At 52.5% G+C, this 20852-nt stretch overlaps 1 protein-coding gene across 1 annotated transcript in view; it reads left to right on the top strand.

Annotated features, from left to right (window-relative positions):
• Positions 1–19557, top strand: part of IFFO2 (intermediate filament family orphan 2) — a 47708-nt gene extending 28151 nt beyond the window's left edge. The window contains exons 2-9 of the mRNA XM_063105335.1: positions 4459–4519; positions 5999–6094; positions 7252–7392; positions 8702–8841; positions 12555–12675; positions 12806–12898; positions 13838–13968; positions 15094–19557. Coding sequence (XP_062961405.1) covers positions 4459–4519; positions 5999–6094; positions 7252–7392; positions 8702–8841; positions 12555–12675; positions 12806–12898; positions 13838–13968; positions 15094–15199 — 889 coding nt within the window. The 3' untranslated portion in view covers positions 15200–19557. The remainder of the gene's footprint in view (positions 1–4458; positions 4520–5998; positions 6095–7251; positions 7393–8701; positions 8842–12554; positions 12676–12805; positions 12899–13837; positions 13969–15093) is intronic.
• Positions 19558–20852: the final 1295 nt, after the last annotated feature.

The raw sequence follows: 20852 nt of genomic DNA, 5'->3' as shown, positions 1-20852 counted from the left end.
GGAGCCCCCTGGATGAGATGGTCCAGATTAAGGATGCTCCAGGGGAAAGGGGCTCTGGCTGGTGGGGAGGGGTGGCTTGGGAGAGGTGAGCAGGGGGCTGGGATGTTGAGTGCAGCTTGGATTCATTCATTCATTCAATAAATCCATTCGATAAACAGCTGACTGCTTACCAAGTGCTGAGCAGGTTTTAGTGCAGGGAATGCAGCAATGAGTATAGGAATGGTGATTATAACCAGTTCTCTGGACTGGTGGAAGCGCTGGACCCCAGCTTTAGACCTGGCTCCTCTGCACCTCTTTTCCTGCCTAGACCAGGGATCTGGCCCCTCGTTTCCTCTCTGCCCACTACCCTGGCGGTACTGGAGTTGGTGGTGGAGGGGACCACCCACTGGAATCCATTGCTGTCCCTGGTGTCACGGGGCTGGCTCTTTTGGGCAAGTGCTGTGTGCCATGGGATACCACGGCCAAGCCTCCTGGGAAGAGGAGGTCCTGGGGCCGGCTGCCTCAGCCCATGGAGCAAGGAGGAAAAACAATTGAAGTGGATGCTGAGGCTTGGGGAAGAAATTACATTTGATTGTTAGTTCTTTTTTTATTTTTATTTGTTTTTTGGCAGCTGCCCAGTACAGGGATTGAACCCTGGACCTTGGTGTTATCTAACACCCATCTCTAACAAACTGAGCTAACCGGCCAGCTGAAGAGATGATGTTTGAGCCAAGCCTGGGAGAATGGATAGGATTCCAGGAGGCTGAGGAGGAGGGAAGGAAAGAGCAAGTTACCTAACTTCTGAGCCTCTGTTTCCTCATCTGTAAAATGGAGACAATCCTTAGGGGAGGGCCAGGTGATATTTTATATATGTATGTATGTATGTATGTATGCATGCCTAAATTGGCGAATACCACTGAGAAGATCATTAGTAAATGTACCTTCTCTCATCTAACACTTGAAGAGAGAAGAATTTGGAAGTTTCATGAACTATTGGGTAAGGGTACACAGGGGCAACTCTAAGTGGTTTAGATCTTCATTTTTCTACCTGTAAAACGGGGACAGGGTTTCTCTGTAGCTTGACAGCCCACTGCGTGTGAGGCATTGGGATGGGGCAGACCTATTTAAAGGCCCCGGCTGCCTCGTAGAGAGTTGGGATGTGTATGTCATCCCAGTTTCCTCCAGTGACAGGCCCTTCAATAACCTGGGATCCTCTGACCAGAAAGGCGCGACCCCCTCTTGGTGGCAAATGGCTGCTGGCCTGTGCCTTCCTGCTGTTCTGTGTTTATGCTCGTCCGTCTGCCTGAAACACCCTCCCTGCTGAAACCTTACTCCTGTGGGCAGCCCAGGTTAGGGGAAGGGACTATGTCTGAGAAAAAGGTGTTGACATCTCAGAGCCAACAATCCTGGGCTGACCAGTTTTGGTTTAAGCTGCGTGCTCCCTCGCTCTGGGCTGAATTGCAGTGAATGTGGGGTGTTTGGGGCACCTTAAGAAACACCCCAGTCAGTCAGAGCAGCTGAAGGGCAGAACTTTTCTGCACTGTCAACACTGGAGCCGGCTGAGCCAGGCTTTCCCGCCGCCACTGGGAGGGACGTCAGTATGGGCTGCGGGCTCGTCTGTCAAGCCAGCTGCTGTATATAGGCGAGGTCTGTCCTCAGTCTCCTGGGAGCAGGCAAGCTGGCTGCCCACCCAGCCCGGCTTTGGAAATAAAAGGCCTGTGAAATCATTTGTGCAAGCTCATCCCCGGGGGTGCAGCTCAGGAAACATGATCGAGGTGTGGGGCGGGAAGGGAGGGCTGGATCGTGTGGTCCTTCAGAGCCTGGCCACTCAAGTGCCATCTGCAGACCAGCATCACTGAGGAGCTGTCTGCCCACCCCAGACCTGCTGAATCAGAGTCTGCATGGTAACAAGATCCTGTGCACATTTTAGTGTGACTCCCTGCTTTGGAGTGGGGACTAGGTTTGAGTCCCAGCTCCCTGCTTACTAGCTGTGTAACCTTAGACAAATTACTTCACCTCTCTGAGCCTCAACTCTCTCATCTACAAAATGGGTTTGGGTAAACATTTTTTTACCTGAGAGAATTAATTCACATTAAAGCATAAGATATATGTATATAAGGCATTGAGCACGGTATGTGGGACCCAGCCCATGCCTGTCAATAAATGGTTGCTGTTAATGTGTCTGGAGATCCGAAGACATGGGCTGGTGTTCTTGCCGTGGGTTGATTCTGAGCAAGTCGCTTTCCCTCTCTGTGCCTCATCTTCTCCATCTGTACAATGGGTCTGTTGACCCTTGCCCCGCCTTCCTCATGAGATAATTGCTCAAAGGAAAGGTGAGGGGGTGCTGTGCCTCATTCTCAAGGGCCCATCTGGGGAATGGAGGTGTGTATCAGTGAGATGCCCCCGGGTGCCTGTGTTCAAGGAGAAGACATGCCTGTCATTCCTCACCCCTCACTGCCCCCTTCTCTGCTGTTGCTGTAGGATGCAGTAGAGAGGCTGTCCCCAGAAGCCAGGCTGTAGCCACACCACACTTGGGCTCTCCCATGCACCTGCTGTGCTCAGCTGCTTTGAAGTCGAGTCCCCTTCCCCCCTCAGAGCAGCGTGGCCAGGAGAGATGATTCAGCTCAGGACCTGTGTTCTGGGCCTTCACCTCCCTTGACAGAAGTCCCAGATGCCCCATGCTACTGGGTGGGGTGTAGGTGGCTTGGGGACTTCTCCCAGTTGGGATTCTTGTCCTCCACATTGGGCTTGTCCTTCTTAACCAGATGTGGCCTGGGGCTAGACTCTTAGCCCTGCCCTTGATGTACTGGGTGACCTTGGGCAAATGATTTGTATGCTCTGGGTCTCAATTTCCCTATCTGTACAGTGAGGGGGACCAGTGAGATGGCCCTGCCTGGGTTAGGCACTTAGATCCTCTCCCTGCCCCTCCTTAGCTAACTCTGTGTCCTCCAGCCCTGGCAGGAGCCCGAGTCCCAGCCCCACTGCTGTCCAGGTCCGGACCCTGGAGCCCGTGGCAGATCTAGGCCTGGCAGCTAACGTCGGGGCTGGTAAAGACCAAAGAGAGCTGGGAGAAGGAGAGCGCGTGTGTCCTCTGGGAGCCCTGGCTAGGGCCGTCTGGTGTAGGAGAGGAGGAATTTTCCTCTGTGTGTGCAAACAATATCCATCTTCTCTTGTTTCCAAAAGCTGGTGACGTCATCGGCTCTTCATTCGTTCCTCCCCTCTGGCCTATTTTTAGCTGGCCCCGACAGCATCCTAAAAGGCTTCCAGACCTCCCTGCTCTGAGGCCATGTAGGGAGGGCAGCAGTGGGGTCAGGAGAGAGAGAAGCTTGTCTGTCTGTCCCAGGATGGAGGGAGGGAAGGAGCCTGCCCCCAGCTCTTCCCGGGAGGGAGGGGACTCTGCATGGGGACTGTGGGTTAGAGCTCAGGCTTTGATGGCTCCTGGGTCTATGGGGAGCCCCGCAGGGGGTTATGAGCAGTCAATGTGGGGCCTCCCACCAGGGTTTGAGTCCTGGCTCCACCTTCCTCACCCTGACCTTGGGCACAGGACTCTGTCTTCCTTTCTTCACCTGTAACACAGGGATAATGATAATGCCTACTCCAGAGGGTTGAGTGACTTTATGTAAAACAGTGCCTGGTACAAAGGAAGTCTCCATAAAGGGGAGCTGGTGTTGTTACGGTTATTATTGTTATTATCATCTGACCCCAGGGAACTGCTCCTACCCACTTCCTAGGTACACTGTGAATCTTGTTGTGCCTTCTCCCCTCTCTCCTTTCCTGTCGAGCTTCAACCAATGCACGCATGAATGAAACAATACATGGAAAGTTCTCGGTATGGGGCCTGGCACATAATAAGCGCTAAATAAGTAAGAGCTATATTTATTGGGTTTTGTTTTAATGTAATAAAAAAGACTTGGGCTTGAATTGCAGTCCCATCCGCTGACAAGCTGTGTGTCTTTAGGTGAGACATTTAACCTCTCTGAACCTCAGTTTCCACATCTGTAAAATGGGATGATAACACCTATGTAGGAGATTTCTGTGTTGGTTATGGTGGGCTGCAGGACAAAGAGACTACAAGATTGCAATGCTTAGCACAGTGAAAGTTTGTTTCTCATGGATGCAAAGAAGAGCCTGAGGTTGGAGCTGGCTGCCTCTTGCAGCAACAGAGGGAGCAGCAGCATTTGCACAGCACTTTAGTTTGTGTGAAGGCAGGGTGGCGATCCTGCCCGCCTTTGTCTCTCCCCCATGCCGTGCTCATGCCTCGAACTTGGCACTTGTCACCACCACCTGGTATTATGGTCATGCATCAAGCCATCCTCTCACATACTATCCCTAGGCTGGGAGCTCCTGGAGGGCAGGCAGGGATGGAGTCCCCAATGCACCCTCCTCACCCAGCCTGGGCACAAGCTGGCATTGTGTCCGAGGGCTGGACTGGCACGGGGAGGTCACACTCTGACCACCTGTCCTTCTTGGCTTTTGCAGATGGGAGGAGGAGCTCGCCAAACGCATGAACCTTGAGACCATGGTGGAGACGCTGCAGGAGGTAAGAGCCCTCGAGGTTCCCATCAGGAGAGGCACACAGGAGAGCCATGTGGCCAGGGCACAGTCTTCATGGGCAAAGATGGGAGGCAGTTCCCAACACAGTCCCTGTTCTGCGTTTCCTCCTGCTGCCTCAGTTTCTCCTCTACGGAGCCCAGAGGCCTCTTCTGCATCCTTTACTTTAGAGCTAGGAATAGACCAGCCCAGTGTCACAGAAAAGCTCAGATACAGGAGTTGAGAAGCCTGGGTCCAAGTCCCAGGGATGCCCCAGCTTGCTGGATGACCTGGGACCAGTGACTCCCCTCTCTGGTCTCTGTCTTCCTACTTAGGGCTGGCACTAGGTAGTCCCTAAGCCCCTGGTGCCCCAGCTAGCAGGTCCCCTGCGTTGGGGCAGAATGCCTTGGAGAGGGGGTATGTAGGCATGACACCAGGAGGGCTCCCAGCCCGATCAGACTTCCAAGAGCATTGAGGACCTTCCCCTTGCTGCTCTGGCCCCCTTGCTGCTCTGGCTGGTAGCTCTGCATTCTGGGCCTGCAGTGCACCCTAAACAGCAAAATTCACCTTCTTGGCCTCTATTTTCCTTTCCATCAAATGGGAACATGAGTAGTGACCCCATGAAAAGACATGAAAAGTTCTTTCAAAATTTCTAAAACATTGGGCCAGCCCATGGCTCCCCTGGGAGAGTGTGGTGCTGATAACACCAAGGCCATGGGTTCCGATCCCTATATAGGGATGGCCAGTTAGCTCACTTGGGAGAGTGTGATGCTGCCAACACCAAGTCAAGGGTTAAGATCCCCTTACTGGTCATCTTTAAAAAAAAAAGAAAAAAAAAAGAAAATCTAAAAAATTGCTTTCTGATATTTAAAGCATTTACCTTCTAAGAAAGTTAGAGATAGATTGAAATAATTGTCAATGTATAGAAGGAAAAGGATGAATGCCCCCCTTTCATGACAAAAATATTTTTTTCTTTACAAACGTAGCATGTTGTGGTCAAATAGTAGGAAAATTCAGAAAAGCACAGAGAAGAAAATAAAATTACCTCCAGTTCTACCTTCCACAGTTGATAAATTGGTGTGCAATCTTCCAGTCCTTTCTGTGCAACACACACCCAGACCCTCTCGATGCACATGTTAGGTTGACATACATGATGTTGCCATTTTTAAGACCAGAGATGGTCAAATACTTTCAGTTTCACATGGATTGATATTTTAATGTATTGAGATCACTTGTTACATTAACCTGTTCTTTTCCTCTTAACATCTGCCACGGATTTTTCCATGCAATAAATAATCCTTTGAAACCTGTTGTAAGCAGTCAGCAGGGAAGCCAGGCAGGGACGAGGTCCTTGGCTCCCTTCGCTGGCATGCAGGCGCCCAGCCTGGTTGGACATCGGGAGCCCAGGGCTCTGGACCCAGGTGTCCAGTCCCTCCTGCCTCTCAGGATGCCTGGTCCCTCTAAAGCCTCCCCGTCTCTGTCCCCGCAGGCAGCGCAGGAGGCTGACGCCATCCAGGAGGAAATGAATGAAAAGATCGAGCGGCTCAAGGCAGAACTGGTGGTGTTTAAGGGGCTCATGAGTGATGTAAGTGCCACCTGCTGTCATCCCAGGTGTCGTGACCTCCCCCCACACCTGTCATGCAAACGCTTCATTCACTCCGAGGCTCCAGAGCTCGGCTTCTAGTTAGAATCCTGGCTGGCTGCGTTTGACCGTGAGGATGACAGATGCATCGGAGACCGGGCGCCCTTCTCCCTGCCACCTCCCCATTTCCGCTTCCGTCGGTCTGAGTAGAGATGCATTAATCTGCTGCTTAACCCATCCCGCCCTCCCTGGGGCTTCCACTGATGGTCTGTGTGTGTTTGCTCTGACCCCGTCCCAGCGTGCCTCAATGAGGATGGGCCCAGTGGGGCCACAGTGGGGCACAGTGGGGCAACTGGCAGCTTGGGGCCCAGTGTGGTCTGGTCTGTGCCAGCCTCAGAGGCTCTGCCGTGGCCTTCAACAATGTTACTTGTAGGGTCAGGAAAGGCCAGTGTGCGTGTCCTTTTGACAATCTGGGCCCCTCTGAGTAACTACCGGTTGGGGGAGCTGTTGGTAGCAAAGGTCTCCTTGCTGCTGGGGACCTGGGTGTCCTGATGCCTTTGAGCAGCAGGTGGCATGTAGACAGAGCCTGCCAGAGAAAAAGAGCCTGAACGTGGGTGGCTCAGCCTGGTGTGGCTCCTGCTGCTGAGGGGCATGAGGCTGGGCGTGGTTGGAAGAAGCCTCTAGGGACCTCAGGTGGAGGCCACCTGGCTTCCCCTCACTTGGGTCCTAGACGACCCCCCGCTGCCAGGATAGGAGGAATCCGGGAGAAAGACCTGCCTTGGCAGGCACTGCTGTGTGGGGAACAGGTGGGGCATGCGGGGAGGCAAAGAAGGAATATCTTTCAACAGTGGGAGTGGTCTTTCTTTTTTTCTCTGCTCTAACAAAATCGACACTGACTCTGTGTCTGCTGAGAGGACGCCTTCCAGCCCTTAGGGAGACCAGCACACAGAGCCTCACACTGTCCGCTCGATGGGTGCCGAAGCCCTTAACTCTTGAGGCCCCCACGTCCTTCCCTACCCTGAGCATCGCTGACCCAAGCCTCCACTCCCAGGAAAAGTTCAAGGCTCCCTCGGACTCTGGGGGCCTCCCCACCTCTCTGCCCAGCCCCTCCTGCTTGCTCCATCCCTCACTCACGTAACCCCCTGCTGTCCTCCCTGCAGCCCATGACAGACCTGGACACAAAGATCCAAGAAAAGGCCATGAAGGTGGACATGGACATCTGCCGCCGAATCGATATCACGGCCAAGCTGTGCGATGTCGCACAGCAGCGGAACTCGGAAGACGTGTCCAAGATCTTCCAGGTGACCAGCTCACCAGCTGCCACCCCCACCCCCCAGAGCAGCCCTGGCTCCACCCCTGCCCAGCCAACCCTTTTCCCTTGACAACCCGCTCACTTTCCTTCCCAGAGAGGTAGCATTTACCTGGCGCTCTGGCCTCCCCAGGGAAATGTAGAATCAGGGACTCAGGGACTCATAGGCCCATCTGACTCCACCATCGAGCCTGACTGCTTTGTCCTGTGGCTGAGGAGACCGAAGCCCAGGGTGATGTGATGTGCTCAGGAAGGAAGTGGCAGAGTTGGCTAGAACTCAGGTCCCCTGATCCTTCAGGGCTCGGTCCACCAGCCTACACAGTGTCCTCTGCCCTGCTGCCTGTCTCTTCCTCTGGGTGCCAGAACCGGGCATCATCTCCACGGTTAGGGAGCCCTGGCCAGGCTACTGGGAGAACTGCAGGAGCTGGCCTGGGCCCTGGCAGACGGGCCTCAGAATTCAGAAGAGGAGCTGTTGGCCTTTGACTATTTTCCGTTACCTCTAAAGAGTCTCTCCACACCCCCCTGACCTAACGTGCAAGTGTGGGTGACCTGAGCGAAGGCGCCGGGTTAGCATTGGTGAGGCTGGCCTCTGAGAGGCCTTGGGGGCTGGTCCAGCAAACTGAGGGCACACACCATTCTCCGAAGGCTGCTTCTTGATTTTTGGGTGTGGTTTGGCTTTTGCTTGGGCCCAGGGCAGTATGGTGTGTTGTCGCTTTATGTGTGTGACTTTGGACATAGATGGCGTCATCTGGGCCTCGCTGGGGCCCTTTCTCGATCTCCATGCCTTCTCACTGCCCCTGTGCTGGGAAGCAGGGGAGATTGAGGCAGGCTCTGTTTGCTCATGTCTTGTCTGCTTGGAGTAGAAGCTCGGTGAACCTTGGGCCACCTGTTCGTCGCTTTTGCATGTGAGCAGGAAGGCTCTGGGAAGCATGGAGTGGTTTTGGCCATTGTGAGGGGTTCTCTGTCTTCCTGGCTGGCTCTGAGACATCCAAATGGACTCTGTGCCCCAGTCTGGCCCGATGCTCTCCCCAAATCCTGGAGCTGCTTCTTTGTGAAGGGGCGAGGCCTCCCAGGGCAGGGAATTCCAGGCCATCTGTGTCCTTCACTCTGCATGTCTATCACCTCACGCTTCCTGCTAACGCCACCTGCTTCTTAGAGGACCTGCGCATCTTTCCCAGCAGTGGCTGGCCCCAGCCACACTCCATCCGTCCCGTGGGATGCTGGCTCCCTTCCCAGTCTACCCCTACCCTCCATCCCAGCCAAGCCCCCCAGTTACCTTAATCTCTTTCTTCCCCGTTCAGGTGGTCCCCAAAAAGAAAGAGCGTAAGGTGGCTTCGGATGATGACATCTCCGAGCAGGAGGGAGAGGTGAACCGGTTCTCAGATGACGAGGTTGGCTCCATGAACATCACGGATGAGATGAAACGCATGTTTAACCAGCTGTGAGTGTCCCTGCTGCCCCTGCTGGGCGCTTCTCCTCTCTGTTGCCCCAGATGGCTGGGGCAGGGCTGGCCTGGGCTGGAGCGGCCTTCAGATAGGTTTAGTTGGTTAGCACGGTGCTCTTGAAGAATTTGGGTTCATTTTCAACATTTATCATTTGGGGAGTTTCATACTTTCAGTCTCTCTTGGAATATTGATAAGAGCAGGCGTCGCTGGGCCCCTGGCATAGTGGAGAGGGTGGGTTAGCGGCTGCTGAATCTGGACCCGGTGGGCGCTCTTCTGCATGCTGCCATCCTTCCCCCTAAAAAGGGGTGGGAGGAGAAATTTGCTTCAGCTCAGTGAGGGGGATGGGGGGGCTGTTCTTGCCCATGGTATGAAGGGGCTAGGCTGTCCCCTGGGCATGTGTAGAGTGTCTGATTCTGATGACTCCATGATCCAGAGGGCCCATGGTAGTGGATCATATTTGTGGGCTATTCTCAATCAGGCCTTCGATGGATCTGCTCCACTAGTCTGCCTCTGCTGGGTTGGCTGAGTTGACCCATGCATGGGTCAGGGGAGGGCTCCCGAAGTTCCCTGAGCATTGTCCATGCCAAGCGTGCTTTACAAACGTCATTTCACTGACACTCAACCTAGGAGGTAGGGTTCTCACTCCCCTTTTGTAGACAAGGAAACTGAGGCTCTGAGAAGAGAAGCCACACGGCCGACCACTCAGACCTGGGATTCAGACCAGGCCTGTCACTCATTGTGGTGTGCCCCCACTGTGCCATGCTGCCTGGGGATGGGGATGGTCAGAAATGGGCCAGAGCGGGCTGGTACCAGCTCTTGGAAGCTGGTTGTGTGCATGTCTGTCCACTCCCTGTTCAGTGATGTCACAGCAGTAGCTTAAAATTTGCCGCTGTAGGAAATTGGCAAATGCTGCCAATCAGGGCTCGACTCCCCCGCCCCTACAGAGAGCTTGTTTACAGCACCTCACTGGGTGTAGTTGGCTTGGGGCAGGAATGACATTGTTGCCGTGACCCTTTCAGTGCCATATTCTCATTCCTGATCCATCTTTACTCTAAGCCATGTAGTACCCTAAAGTGGGATGAGGCAGGGGAAGAAACAGGTGCAGCTGCGGGCATAGGATGACTTCCCTGAGGGTCTTGAGTCACAGGGTAGGGCTGGGACTTGGTCTCTGGGGTCTGTCTTTTCCCCAGCCCATTGGCCTGCTCTCTCCTTGGAGTTCCTCACAGTCGGGCCCCTACACCCTGAGAACTATGCTTTTTCCCAGTCCTGAGGCTGGCTTAGTGTTACACAGCCCAGAGATCACACCACCCAGCCCCTGCATCGTACGGATGAGGAAACAGGCCCATGCGAGAGGGGCACGCGAGGAGTTAGCACAGAGCCAGGCCCCTCTTCACGGCATCACTGCCCCTGCCCTGGTCCCCTTGCAGCTAAGCCAGACTGACTCATAAGGAAGATGAGGAGGCAGGGGCAGGAGTTGGAACTGGGATAGGGATGTGAGTTCCTTTGCCCGATATTTTCCTGGGTCTGCCATTCCCTCGAAACAGAACAAGATGGGGGCTGTATTGGGGGTTTACTATTTGAGGGTGATGAGGAAACCCCCTGATTCATTCATCTTGGACATCTCATATTCTCTTCTTTGGCTGACAAGAGGGGCTGTTGAAAAGAACTACTGGTTAGGTATAGGTTTTCTGAATGTTGCTCTGAGCATTTCTGAGCCAGAGCCCCCAGGCTGGGTTTATTTGGTTGAACTAAGGGCTTCTCCGGAGAAATTGCAAAGTCCCCAGGGAATTGTTAAGCTGACCAGGAATGGAGTGGGCTGCAAAGGGACACATTCTGAAAGCCAAGTCATGGGCAAAGGCTCCTGTGTGTAGAAAAAGCATTCAGATCAGTCAGGCGAGAACATGCTGCAGAAATGGGCGCCTGCCTGTCGACAGATCTAAATTGGGTACAGTATCTAATTAGATTTGTCTGTTTGTAAAGTTGCCCAAGTTAAAGAAAAACCCTCTGATCCCTTTGATCACCTCCAAGCCCCCACTCCGTAGTTCTAAGCAAGGCCACACTCACCCCACCCTGGGCGGGGCCCTGACATTCCCCCCCCCCCCCCCCCCCCCCCCCCAGTTCTAGTGAAGTCTTTGAATAATGCACCCATGTCAGGGCTGTGTTTTGATTTGATCCAAATCAGTTGCTTGGGCTTCAGACCAAGGAGAAGAAGAGGAATTTGCTGCTTTCTCTGCACCGGGGCCAGACCTGCTCCTCAGCTCAGCCCCACCTTCTAGATTTGTGAAGGGTGGGGGTGCCTCTTCTGAGTCCCTTCCCTTGTCTATCTTCCTTTCTCTTTTGGCTCCCGGTCCCTCAGCTGGGGTTTCCTTGATATTCCAGAGGCTGGGAAGGAAGTGAAGTCAGGAGTTGAGTATGTGATGCGGTGATGGTTGACCCCAGGGTCCCCGGAGACATGCCTCCCTCTCCAGCACTTCCCCCTTCCCCCTCCCCCAGTTCTGGTCCCTGGACTCCGAGCCACCTACAGGCTCCCACAGAAACTGCTTTTTGGGGAGGAATCTGCCCGGCCTGACTCCAGGGGGTGCTGTAAGCAGCTTTTTACCAGAAATTCTTTCGCATTGGGCCGATCCAGTGATTCCCAACCCAGTCCATCATATGGTGGTCGGGAGCAATGCCCTGAGGATCAAGGAAGGAGTTGAGGGAGGGAGCGTAGGCAGTGGGGAGAGCCCTGGGATGGGGATCTGGAGATGGCATCCACACCCTCCCATGCCAGTGATTTGCCGGGTCAAATGATTTGACTCCTCCTCACTCAGCTTTGCTTTTGAGTAGTGGGTGTGCTGGGTGGGATGATGTTTAAAGTCCCCTCCAGTTGGGATAACTAGAGCATCTTGGCAGACCCCTTAGTCCCAGGCAAACCTGGACGGTTGTTCACCCAGATCTAGACAATCAGGAGGCCCTGAAATCACTTAGGTTTTGAATTCAAATCCATTTTCCAGCATGTAATGGTCTAGAAGGCCACCCAATCCCTCTGAGCCTCAGTTTCCTCACCTGTAAAATGGGAATAATAATTACGCTTACCTCACAGGATTGTTTTGAGGGTGGCATTGGTTGCATTTTAATATATACTTAATGACCATCCCAGTGCCCAGCACACAGTGGGTGCTTGGTGATGTTTTCATGGGGAGGAAAAAGATGTAGGAAACAGAAGATCTGGCTTTCAGCCCCAGTTTCTGCTACATGCTAGCTGTGTGGCTTTGGACAAGTGACTTATTCTTTCTGAGCTACAATTTCCTCGTCTGTAAAATGGGAATAATAATATCAACCTCTCCCAGTTGCAGAGAACATGATATAAATCATCTCGTGCAAAGTAGCAGCTGAAGAAATACCTGTCAAATGAATGAAAAAAATCACAAATTGGACTCAGGAGGAAAATATCTTTAGTCTCCATTAAATCCTGGCACCTTAAAAATATACATTTTAAATGGTACAAATAATATATATATATATATATATATATATATACATTCTTCATTTTAAAAGAGTTAAACTCTTTTTGGGTAAGGCCAGTGTCCCCTCTGGCTACCACCCCTGTCTTTTTTGAGGACCGCCTTGTAGGTATATACCCACTGAACAGCTGCTCCTTTGTGTCCCCTGAACGGGCCCCTGGAGTCTGCCTTCTGCTCACTCATGCCCTCTGGTGTCACCCCCATAGGCGGGAAACCTTTGATTTTGACGACGACTGTGACAGCCTGACTTGGGAAGAGAATGAAGACACGCTGCTGCTCTGGGAGGATTTCACCAACTGCAATCCAACCATTGACTTGCAGGGCGAGGTGAGGCCAGGGCCTGGCTTCCCAAAGCCCGGGGGTTGGGGGGCACCTTGTTTCAATGATCCCTCATCCTGTTCTTCCCCTGCAGCCCCCACCACCCAGCTAAATTGTCCCCTTTGTTCTGTTTCCCCAGCAAGAGGAAAACTTAGGCAACTTGATCCACGAGACTGAATCCTTCTTTAAGACGAGAGACAAGGAGTACCAGGAAACGATAGGCCAGATAGAGGTGAGGTCTTGGGCTGTGGAGTCCACTAGTGAGGCTCCCCTGAGGGCCACACAGTTGAGACCCATGGGAATCAAGTGCCCATGTGGGCAGGGCTGGCAGAGTGGGGGAGGGACAGGGTCAGGAGGCCTACCAATTCCCTGCCTGGTGCTGGGTGAGTCACATCCCTCTTAGGGCCTCAGTTTCCTAATCTATAAAATGGGGACGATGATCCCTGTATGTCCCAGAGAAGTTTTTTTTTTAATTCAGCTGAGATGATAATCTCCTCATAACCAGAGCTGACACTGAGTGATATCAAGTGACACTAACTAAGCACTGAGTACACCCTCCCAGTATCCTTACCTCTACTCTATGCGGTAGGGACTGTGCACCCATTTTACGGAGGAGGAGATGAGGTTGAAAGAGACCATGTGACTTGCCCAAGGCCTCACAGCCAGGAAGCAGCATTTAAGCCAGTTCTCTCTGGCACCAGAGGCTGTGCACTTGACCACTTCTATAAGTGAGAGTTACTGCTGTTATCATGCTGGAGAAAGAGAAGCCCGGTACTGTCCCTAGAGGAAGTATCATTTGGTAGAGGAGAAGGATCAGAAACATGCGAGAGATGACGTGAGGATTTTTTCTGATCAAGTCCACCATGAAGGAGCTCAGAGTTGCTGAGCATGGTGGAATTATCAGAACTCCATGGGGCTTATCAGAGTAAGCTGCCTCTGGGGTTGCTAAGTCACCACTCCCCTTTGACCAGAAGTGGTTCTAGAGGTGATGGACCAGTGTGCAGAGAGCAGAGGGTGATGGAGGTTGATGTCCTGAGGCAGAGTCCTGAGGGCCTGATGTCCAGTGGTGGCCTTGATGGTGTCACCACTGAGGAAGGGAGGAGAGAGGTTGCTGAGGGCTCTGCCATGAGGATGACTCGCCCTCCCCCGGGTCCCCCTTGGTTCCTCCCAGCTGGAGCTGGCCACGGCCAAGAGTGACATGAACCGACACCTGCATGAGTACATGGAGATGTGCAGCATGAAGCGTGGCCTGGATGTGCAGATGGAGACCTGCCGACGGCTCATCAAAGGCTCCGCAGACAGGTACCTGGCCTGCCCTACCTGGGGACTTAGCAGTGGAGTCTTTGGAACTGTAATTTATAGCCTGGCCATGTTTCATCTTCCCAACCCACCTGTCTGCCCCTCCATCCATCCACCCCTGCATCCAGGGAATATTAGCCCACCTACTATTACTGTGTGCTGGATGACTTACATATCCAATCTCATGTAACTACTGCCACAAACCTGCCCCCCAGTGATTCAGCAGATACTTGTCAAAGGCCTCCTATGTGCAAAGCCATGGGGATGCAGTAATGAGCAGAGCCCCTACCCTCTTGGAGCTTAAGCCCCATTTTCTGCTGACTTGGGGTGGGGTGGGGTGGAGGAAGTAGATGGGGCATCCCACCATTGCTGATTAGGCTCCTATTGGGAAGGTATTTCCCTTTCTTTCCCATATGCCATCCCAAGGCCAGATGTGCCTGTGTCTGGGAAACTGACATGCATCAGGCGTGACACAGACAAAGACAGAGCCCCTGACTTCAGGGCATGCAACCTTGTTGGGGGACAGATGTGCTGGTAACAAAATGAGATAATACATGGAGAATGCTTGGCATGGAGCACAAATACACGTCGATTGTAATTGTCTTTCTTATTATGACTTTGCTGTACAAGAGGGAGAGATGCTCTGTGGGAAGCACTGGGGGCAGGGGGCTCAGCTTAGCCTGTTGTGCCTCTAACTCACCGAATCCCCCAGAACCCACTGCTATTATCTCCATGATTCAGACGGAGGAGCAGACCCTTAGGCAAGTTGACGAGGTTGCCCGAGGCCCCCAGCTCATCTGTGATAGAGCCAGAATTCCAGGCCAGGGCTGGTGATTGGAGGTTGAGAACCGAGCTCAATCCGTGATCCCTGCTCCCATGCTTGGGCTTTCCGTTTAGAGAAGCCGGTGCACCCAGACCAGTTAGGGGCCAGTGCAGGGGGCCCCATGAGGTCTCAAGAGCCATGTGCAACTTATGAGCTTAGGGGATTCTGAGCCAGGTCCGGACTTCAGGGCAGCACCCCCTCTGAGGGTAGATATTACAGGAGTGACTGCTCAGCCCTCCTGCTCCTTGGCCCGTTAGGGGCCCCAGGCTGCTCCTAAATGTTCCCCTTTCTCTCTTACTTTCCAGGAATTCTCCGTCCCCCAGCTCCGTGGCCAGCAGCGACTCAGGAAGTACAGACGAGATCCAGGATGAGTTCGAGCGGGAGGCAGATGTGGAGCCCATGGTCAGCTGATGACCGAGGCCCCATGTGCCTGGTGGTCTTGGTGATGGGGCTCCTGCCCCCCCTCTCCGCATGGGGCCAGGAAGACTCCTCGGGGTGGGGCTCAGGTCCTCATCACACAGACTTCCTGCGCCTTCCCTTCTCTGGAGGCCCCGAGGGACTGCTGCTTCCTTCCACCTTCCTCCCCCAGCGCCCCTTCTCCACCCACCCAAGGAATGGTGCTGTCAATTTCTATTGTTCTCCACATTACAAATGCAGACTTCTGTCCGGACGATGCAGTGTTAACTGTGCCTTCTCCCTTAAGCTGAGCCACTTTGAGCTCCAGAGAATTATTCCTAGCAGGTGTTTTTATACAAAACTCTAAGGTGAGGGTGGTGGCCCCCCGGGCGTGGGATAATGTGGTTTTCTACCCTCCCACCTGCTCCTCTGATTGGCCATGAGCTATGCCCTCCCTTCCCGTCTGCCAGCGCTGACCTATCTGGGGCTGGGGATGGTCTGCCTCCGCCGCAGGAAGCAGCCACTTGCCTCTGCAGCCTTTCCAGGCCTGGGTGGGGACTTCCCTGATATTCTTACTCACTGAAAGAAAAGATGGAAGGAAGGGAGGGAAGACAAATTTTTATTTTCTTTTTGGATCGAGTGGCAAAGTGGAGGGGCAAGGCACCGTGGGGGCAGGTGGAACCTCACTGTGTTTAAACTACTATGCAAAAAACAAACAAAACAAAAGCAGCTTGCCTTACATCATTGTGGGAGGTAGGCCCTCTCCCAGACTCCTGGTTCCCATGGCCCCCCTGGGGCTGGGAGGGAGGCCCAGGTTGAGATGGGACCATCTCTCTCGCAGCCTCTGAGGGTGAGCACTGACCGGGGAAGGGGTGTGGTCAAGGTTGGTAGCGAGGCCTGGGTTCCTGCAAGGCCACAGTCCACCTGACTGCTTGCTTTCTTTGGGACCTCTTGGGATCGGGGTGGGGGTGGGGGTTCCTTTCATTGCCCTGATGACTTGATGTTCTCCCTCCCTCTCTAGCCAACAATAAGGGGTTCTAGGTCTGTAATTTCTCTGTGAGAAAGTCTGAAGGGGTCAGGCCTGCTAACCACCCCCCTCCCCCAGTGGCGCTTGGATTGGTACTGGCCTGCTGTCATCTTGGTTCTCCGTGGTGCCGCAGTCGCCCGCTACTTGGCCACTGGTGGGGAAGAGGCATTGGAAAGGGAAGGAGAGGGAGGCAGCAAGGGTTGCTGGCAGATTGGAGGTGGCTTGAGTGGGCACTCGAGTGAGGACCATCCTTGTTCTGTTCCTGGATGTGCATGCAAGCCTCTTTCTGTAAATCACTTGACTGACCAATAGGGGGGTGAATCTGAGCCAGTATCTCCCCAAGACCTGAGTGGCTTCAGTGGGCCTGAATTGAAGAGCAATGTGTTGAGACCACCCACCAAATCTCAGCTTGGAGCCAGCCAAGCAGGCTTTGCTTTTTCTTTTTCTTTTTCAAACTTCTTTTTGTACCCACCATGGTGGGTATGAGTGCTGATTTTTGTTTTTGTTGGCCTGAGAGCTCCCTCTGGAGGTCAAAGGAGCAAAGTGTGCCCAAGGACCACGAACCCCCTCACTACAGGCTGTCTGTGTCTGCAGGCAGAGGAGGGGACGCTGGGTTTGAGTGGGATCGTGGTCCCCTGTCTTTCCTCTCCTGGGCACCATCGACCTTTCAGGGCCTTTTCTCTCTTCCATTTCCCCCACCTGTTTTGTAGTCTTAAAACCATTGTACAGAATATTCAGATAAATGTATAGAGAGAGACAGAGAGAATGTTAGTGATTGTGTGTGATGTAATTTATCAGAATCTGGTGGCCTTTATCATGAGTTTCTTCCTTTGCTTTACTTTGTTTTGTTTTGCTGGGAGAACATCCCACTGGTTCTCTGCAGCAGTCTGGCTATGAGGTTTCCATTGCCAGTGTCCCTTGTTAGCCAAGCAGTCCCTTTTGGCAGGTACTTGGAAGGACAGTGGTTTTGGAAGAGAAATAGCTCCTTCCTCTCCTCCTCACTGACCCTTGTTCTAAAGGTTACAGGGTTTCAACATACCTGATTATTATTGTTATTGTTGTTATTGTTTTATTTTTATTTTAACCAAAGGTTATCAGAGCCAGTTGGGCTTGGACCTCAGCTGCTGAAAAGATTTTCCGTTTCCATGAGGGCAAGAAAATGCTGTATCCAGGGCTGAGGGAGGTTTGGAAGTCGGGTGGGCAGAGTGGAGCCAGCCCTGGATTGTTTCTCAAGGTGGTGGGAAGGTGACAGACATATCTTTAGAGTTAAGACAGTAAGAAGCGGTATAAGTATTTGAGGACAACTAAGGCTACCATGGCAATTGGTGTCCAGTGGTACTATTTTTGCTTTGCCTCTTGTATACATAGGTCATTTGTTTTGGGGGACTAGGGTGCTCTGAATTTGTTTAGGGAACATGAAAGTGGCAGGAGCCAGAGAGAGGGACACTGGCCTGAGAGTTCCTGCTGGCTTTCAATATCGGCTCTCCCCTTGGGAGGGAGAATTGGGGGCAGGAGGATGGGGGCAGGGATAGCAAAGGTGTGGTGGATCTGCCTCCTGGGCTGGTTCCTGGGTCTTGGTCTAGCTGCCTTCCCAGCAAGTTCTTTTTCATTTTGTTGCCAGTGGGCCCTGCTTGTCCCCTTGCCATGAGCCCACAGCTTGCCAAGAAGACTCCACTACTCGCTGGGGCAGCACCAGGCCCAGTTGGGACAAACTGGTCCGTCCTTTGTAAAATTGTAAATACTTCATTTTGGTTTTCTATTTCTAAGCCCAGTGTCATATTGACACTGGTATATAGAATTGTTCTCAGATGGGCCCTTCTGTGCTGCCCTCTCTCACTCTCCTATTTTGGGGGGTTTTATACACAAACAGAGGATTGGGGAGGGGCAGGGATAGTAGCATTCTTTTGGCTCCCAGGTTAGTTGTGAAATACACACACACATACACACACTCATGCGTGCACACACACTCCTCTGAGACTCTGAACACAGAAAAAAAATTATCGGCAAGCAAATTTCGCTTTCTAGTGGCGATATGTCCTGAAGTCTCTGAAAGACCAGTCCATCATGGACATGGCTCTGTGGGTAGAGCTCAGATGACCTAGTGAGAATCATACCACTTTGGTTTGGGATGGGAGGAGAGGGGGCAGGGTAGGGGATAACGTAGAGTGTAATGTAAGCTTTATAAAGCCAGAGATTGTCATCTATTTTTATGAAAGCAAAGGTTTTTTACTCTAGGGTAGGCAGTTGGGATAGCCCAGCATTTTTCTGTGGACAAGATATTGTGCATGTTGCTGCTGGACTGAATATAATCAGTACCCCTCGCCTGTCTTGTTCTCCCATCCTCAATTCTGGTTCATCCACACCCATGAGCAGCTTCAGCAGAGTGTATATCCCACTTCACCCCACTTTCCTCTTCCTGGACCCCTCAGCTCCTTGGAAGTCTTTGTGAAGGACACCTGTGGGGGCAAGTGGGCTTTGAGGGATTCAGAATTGAGGTGGGTGGGGATAGGGAAAAGGAGAACTCTGTAGGTGATGAGATCTGTTGCAGAGGGTAGGCTCTGAGTAGTTAACCCAATCTCTGGTCTGCCAAGATCCATTTCCAACTTCACTGTATTAGGAGAGCGTTGAGAAGCAGCAGAATGCGGGTGGCAATGGGGCTGTTGGTTTGGGGAACACATGGCTTCCTTAGGGCCTGGGCCTTAGTGGGTCCCAGGTTGTCAGGCAGCTGGAGTAGGAGTGGGAATGCTAAGATGCCCACAGCCCAGTGCCAGTTGTGCCTATGCCAGGCCAAGGGCTGGGCTGCAGTCCCTGTTGTGCTCTTCCCAAGCCGTGGATGAGGGACGAGGGAGCTGGGGGACTCCTCAGACTTGGGTCCTCCCCCTTGAGACACCGAGTCCTGGGTCTAGAAGGGCACCCTCAGAGAGTGGGGAGTCTGGAGGTGGCTGGGTGTGTACTGTTTGTAAAGCCAAATTCTCTCTGGAAGGGAGTTTTCCATGAGTGGAAGATTTCCAGGCTCAGGATGAGCTATGCGTTAGTCTTGTGCAAATCCTTCCCCTCCCTCCCAGTCCCTCAAAGAAATGAGGCAAAGACACTCCCTGCCAAGACCCCTTTGTGGACATTTTAGCATCTACCTGATTTTTAGCCCCATCCAGGGAGACCTATCCTACCCGACTCTTGCTGTTTGTCTGCCAGCTGGGTCTAGCATCACGGGGAAGGGGGGGTTTATACTCATGGAAAGACTACTGATCCTACCAGAAAACCAACCTGTTTACTGTACTGTTGTAAATATCATGCCCTTTATATCCTGTATATTGGCTTCTTTTAAATAAAGTGAAATGTCTTAGAATTGATGGTGCGTTTTTTAAAAACTGAGGATGCAAGTGGTGATGGGGGAGGGGCAAGATGACTGAGGGCCACATAAACACTAAAACAAATTTATTAGCCAATTAGTGATAAAATAGGGAAATTTCACATCGCCTGTTACATTTGCATCTTGTAATAAAATCTTTGGAAGAAGATAAAGCGGGAATTACTACATTTTACAGAAGTGGAAGAGAGGGCCAGAGAGATCACAGGCCGAGTAACAAACAGGCTTATCCTGGTTAGGAACTGAGTTCCTGTTGACCCAAAGCCCCAAACTTTGTCAAACTTTCCCGATGTTGTTCACAAGAGGCCACCTCTTGAGGTTCTGGATTTGATACTGTCCAATGTTCTAGTTTCTTCTTGTTAATGGCCATATTCAGGGCGACATTGCCCCATGTGAACCGAGTCCACCTGAGTAGGGTCTTCTCCAATGATGAAGAGAAACAGCCACCACAAATTCCAATTTGCTTTTTGCTATCCCTAAGACTTGCACTTAGGTATTTTTTTTTTCCTACTCCCCACTCTTTGAATGTTTCAGTTCCCCAAAGTGTCTTAAATGTGGAGGTGATCTGGAGGAAAAGGAGTGGCCTAAGTGATGGGGGCATTCTGAAGTGGGTATTATTACCCCTAGTTTACAGACGAGGAAACTGAGGCCCCGGCAGGCTATGTAATTGGCCCAATGTCATATGGAGACCACAATCGGCATCAGAGCAGACTGCTAAGCAGGTACTTGGTCCATGCTGTTTGAGGAAATAAAAACACAAAACATAGCAGGACAAAAACCCTGACAGCACTTTAGGAATAATAGAGTGGGTCCCTAAGCCCTCGTCATCGGAGATGATTTCAGAATCCAAGTTTGAAATAACGCTCCAGCGTTCCCAGAGCAAACTCTCACAGGGAAAACTGAAATAGGGTGGGGGGGAAGGCGCAGGAACAACTGGTTTTGTGGCCAGAGGCTTTGAAGGAAAACCTAAACATAGACCGGCTGGGGTTTTACATTGTGTTGATCGTAATCTGCAAAGAAGCAGGCCCTGGGAAGCTGGCTGGTTCCACTACAGACAGGGGGCTGGCCGGGCTGTGGCCCTGCGGGGTCGAGGAGTCCGGTGATGGGCAGTTTCCCAGCCTCCCACCGGCCAAGTGCAACCGGAGACGAGGGACAGGCCAGACCGCACCTGATGCGCGGGCCAGAGGCTGCGGCGCAGAGGCTCCTTCCGCCCCGCCTCGGCACGTGTCCCATTCCCGCTCTCTCATTGGCTCTTTCTACCCCTCTCTCCCCGG

This window comes from Cynocephalus volans, chromosome 8 (genome assembly GCF_027409185.1).
Source record: "Cynocephalus volans isolate mCynVol1 chromosome 8, mCynVol1.pri, whole genome shotgun sequence".
NCBI classification, from domain to species: domain Eukaryota; kingdom Metazoa; phylum Chordata; class Mammalia; order Dermoptera; family Cynocephalidae; genus Cynocephalus; species Cynocephalus volans.
Note: the sequence above shows the minus strand (reverse complement) of the source record. Positions and strands in the feature narration are given on the sequence as shown.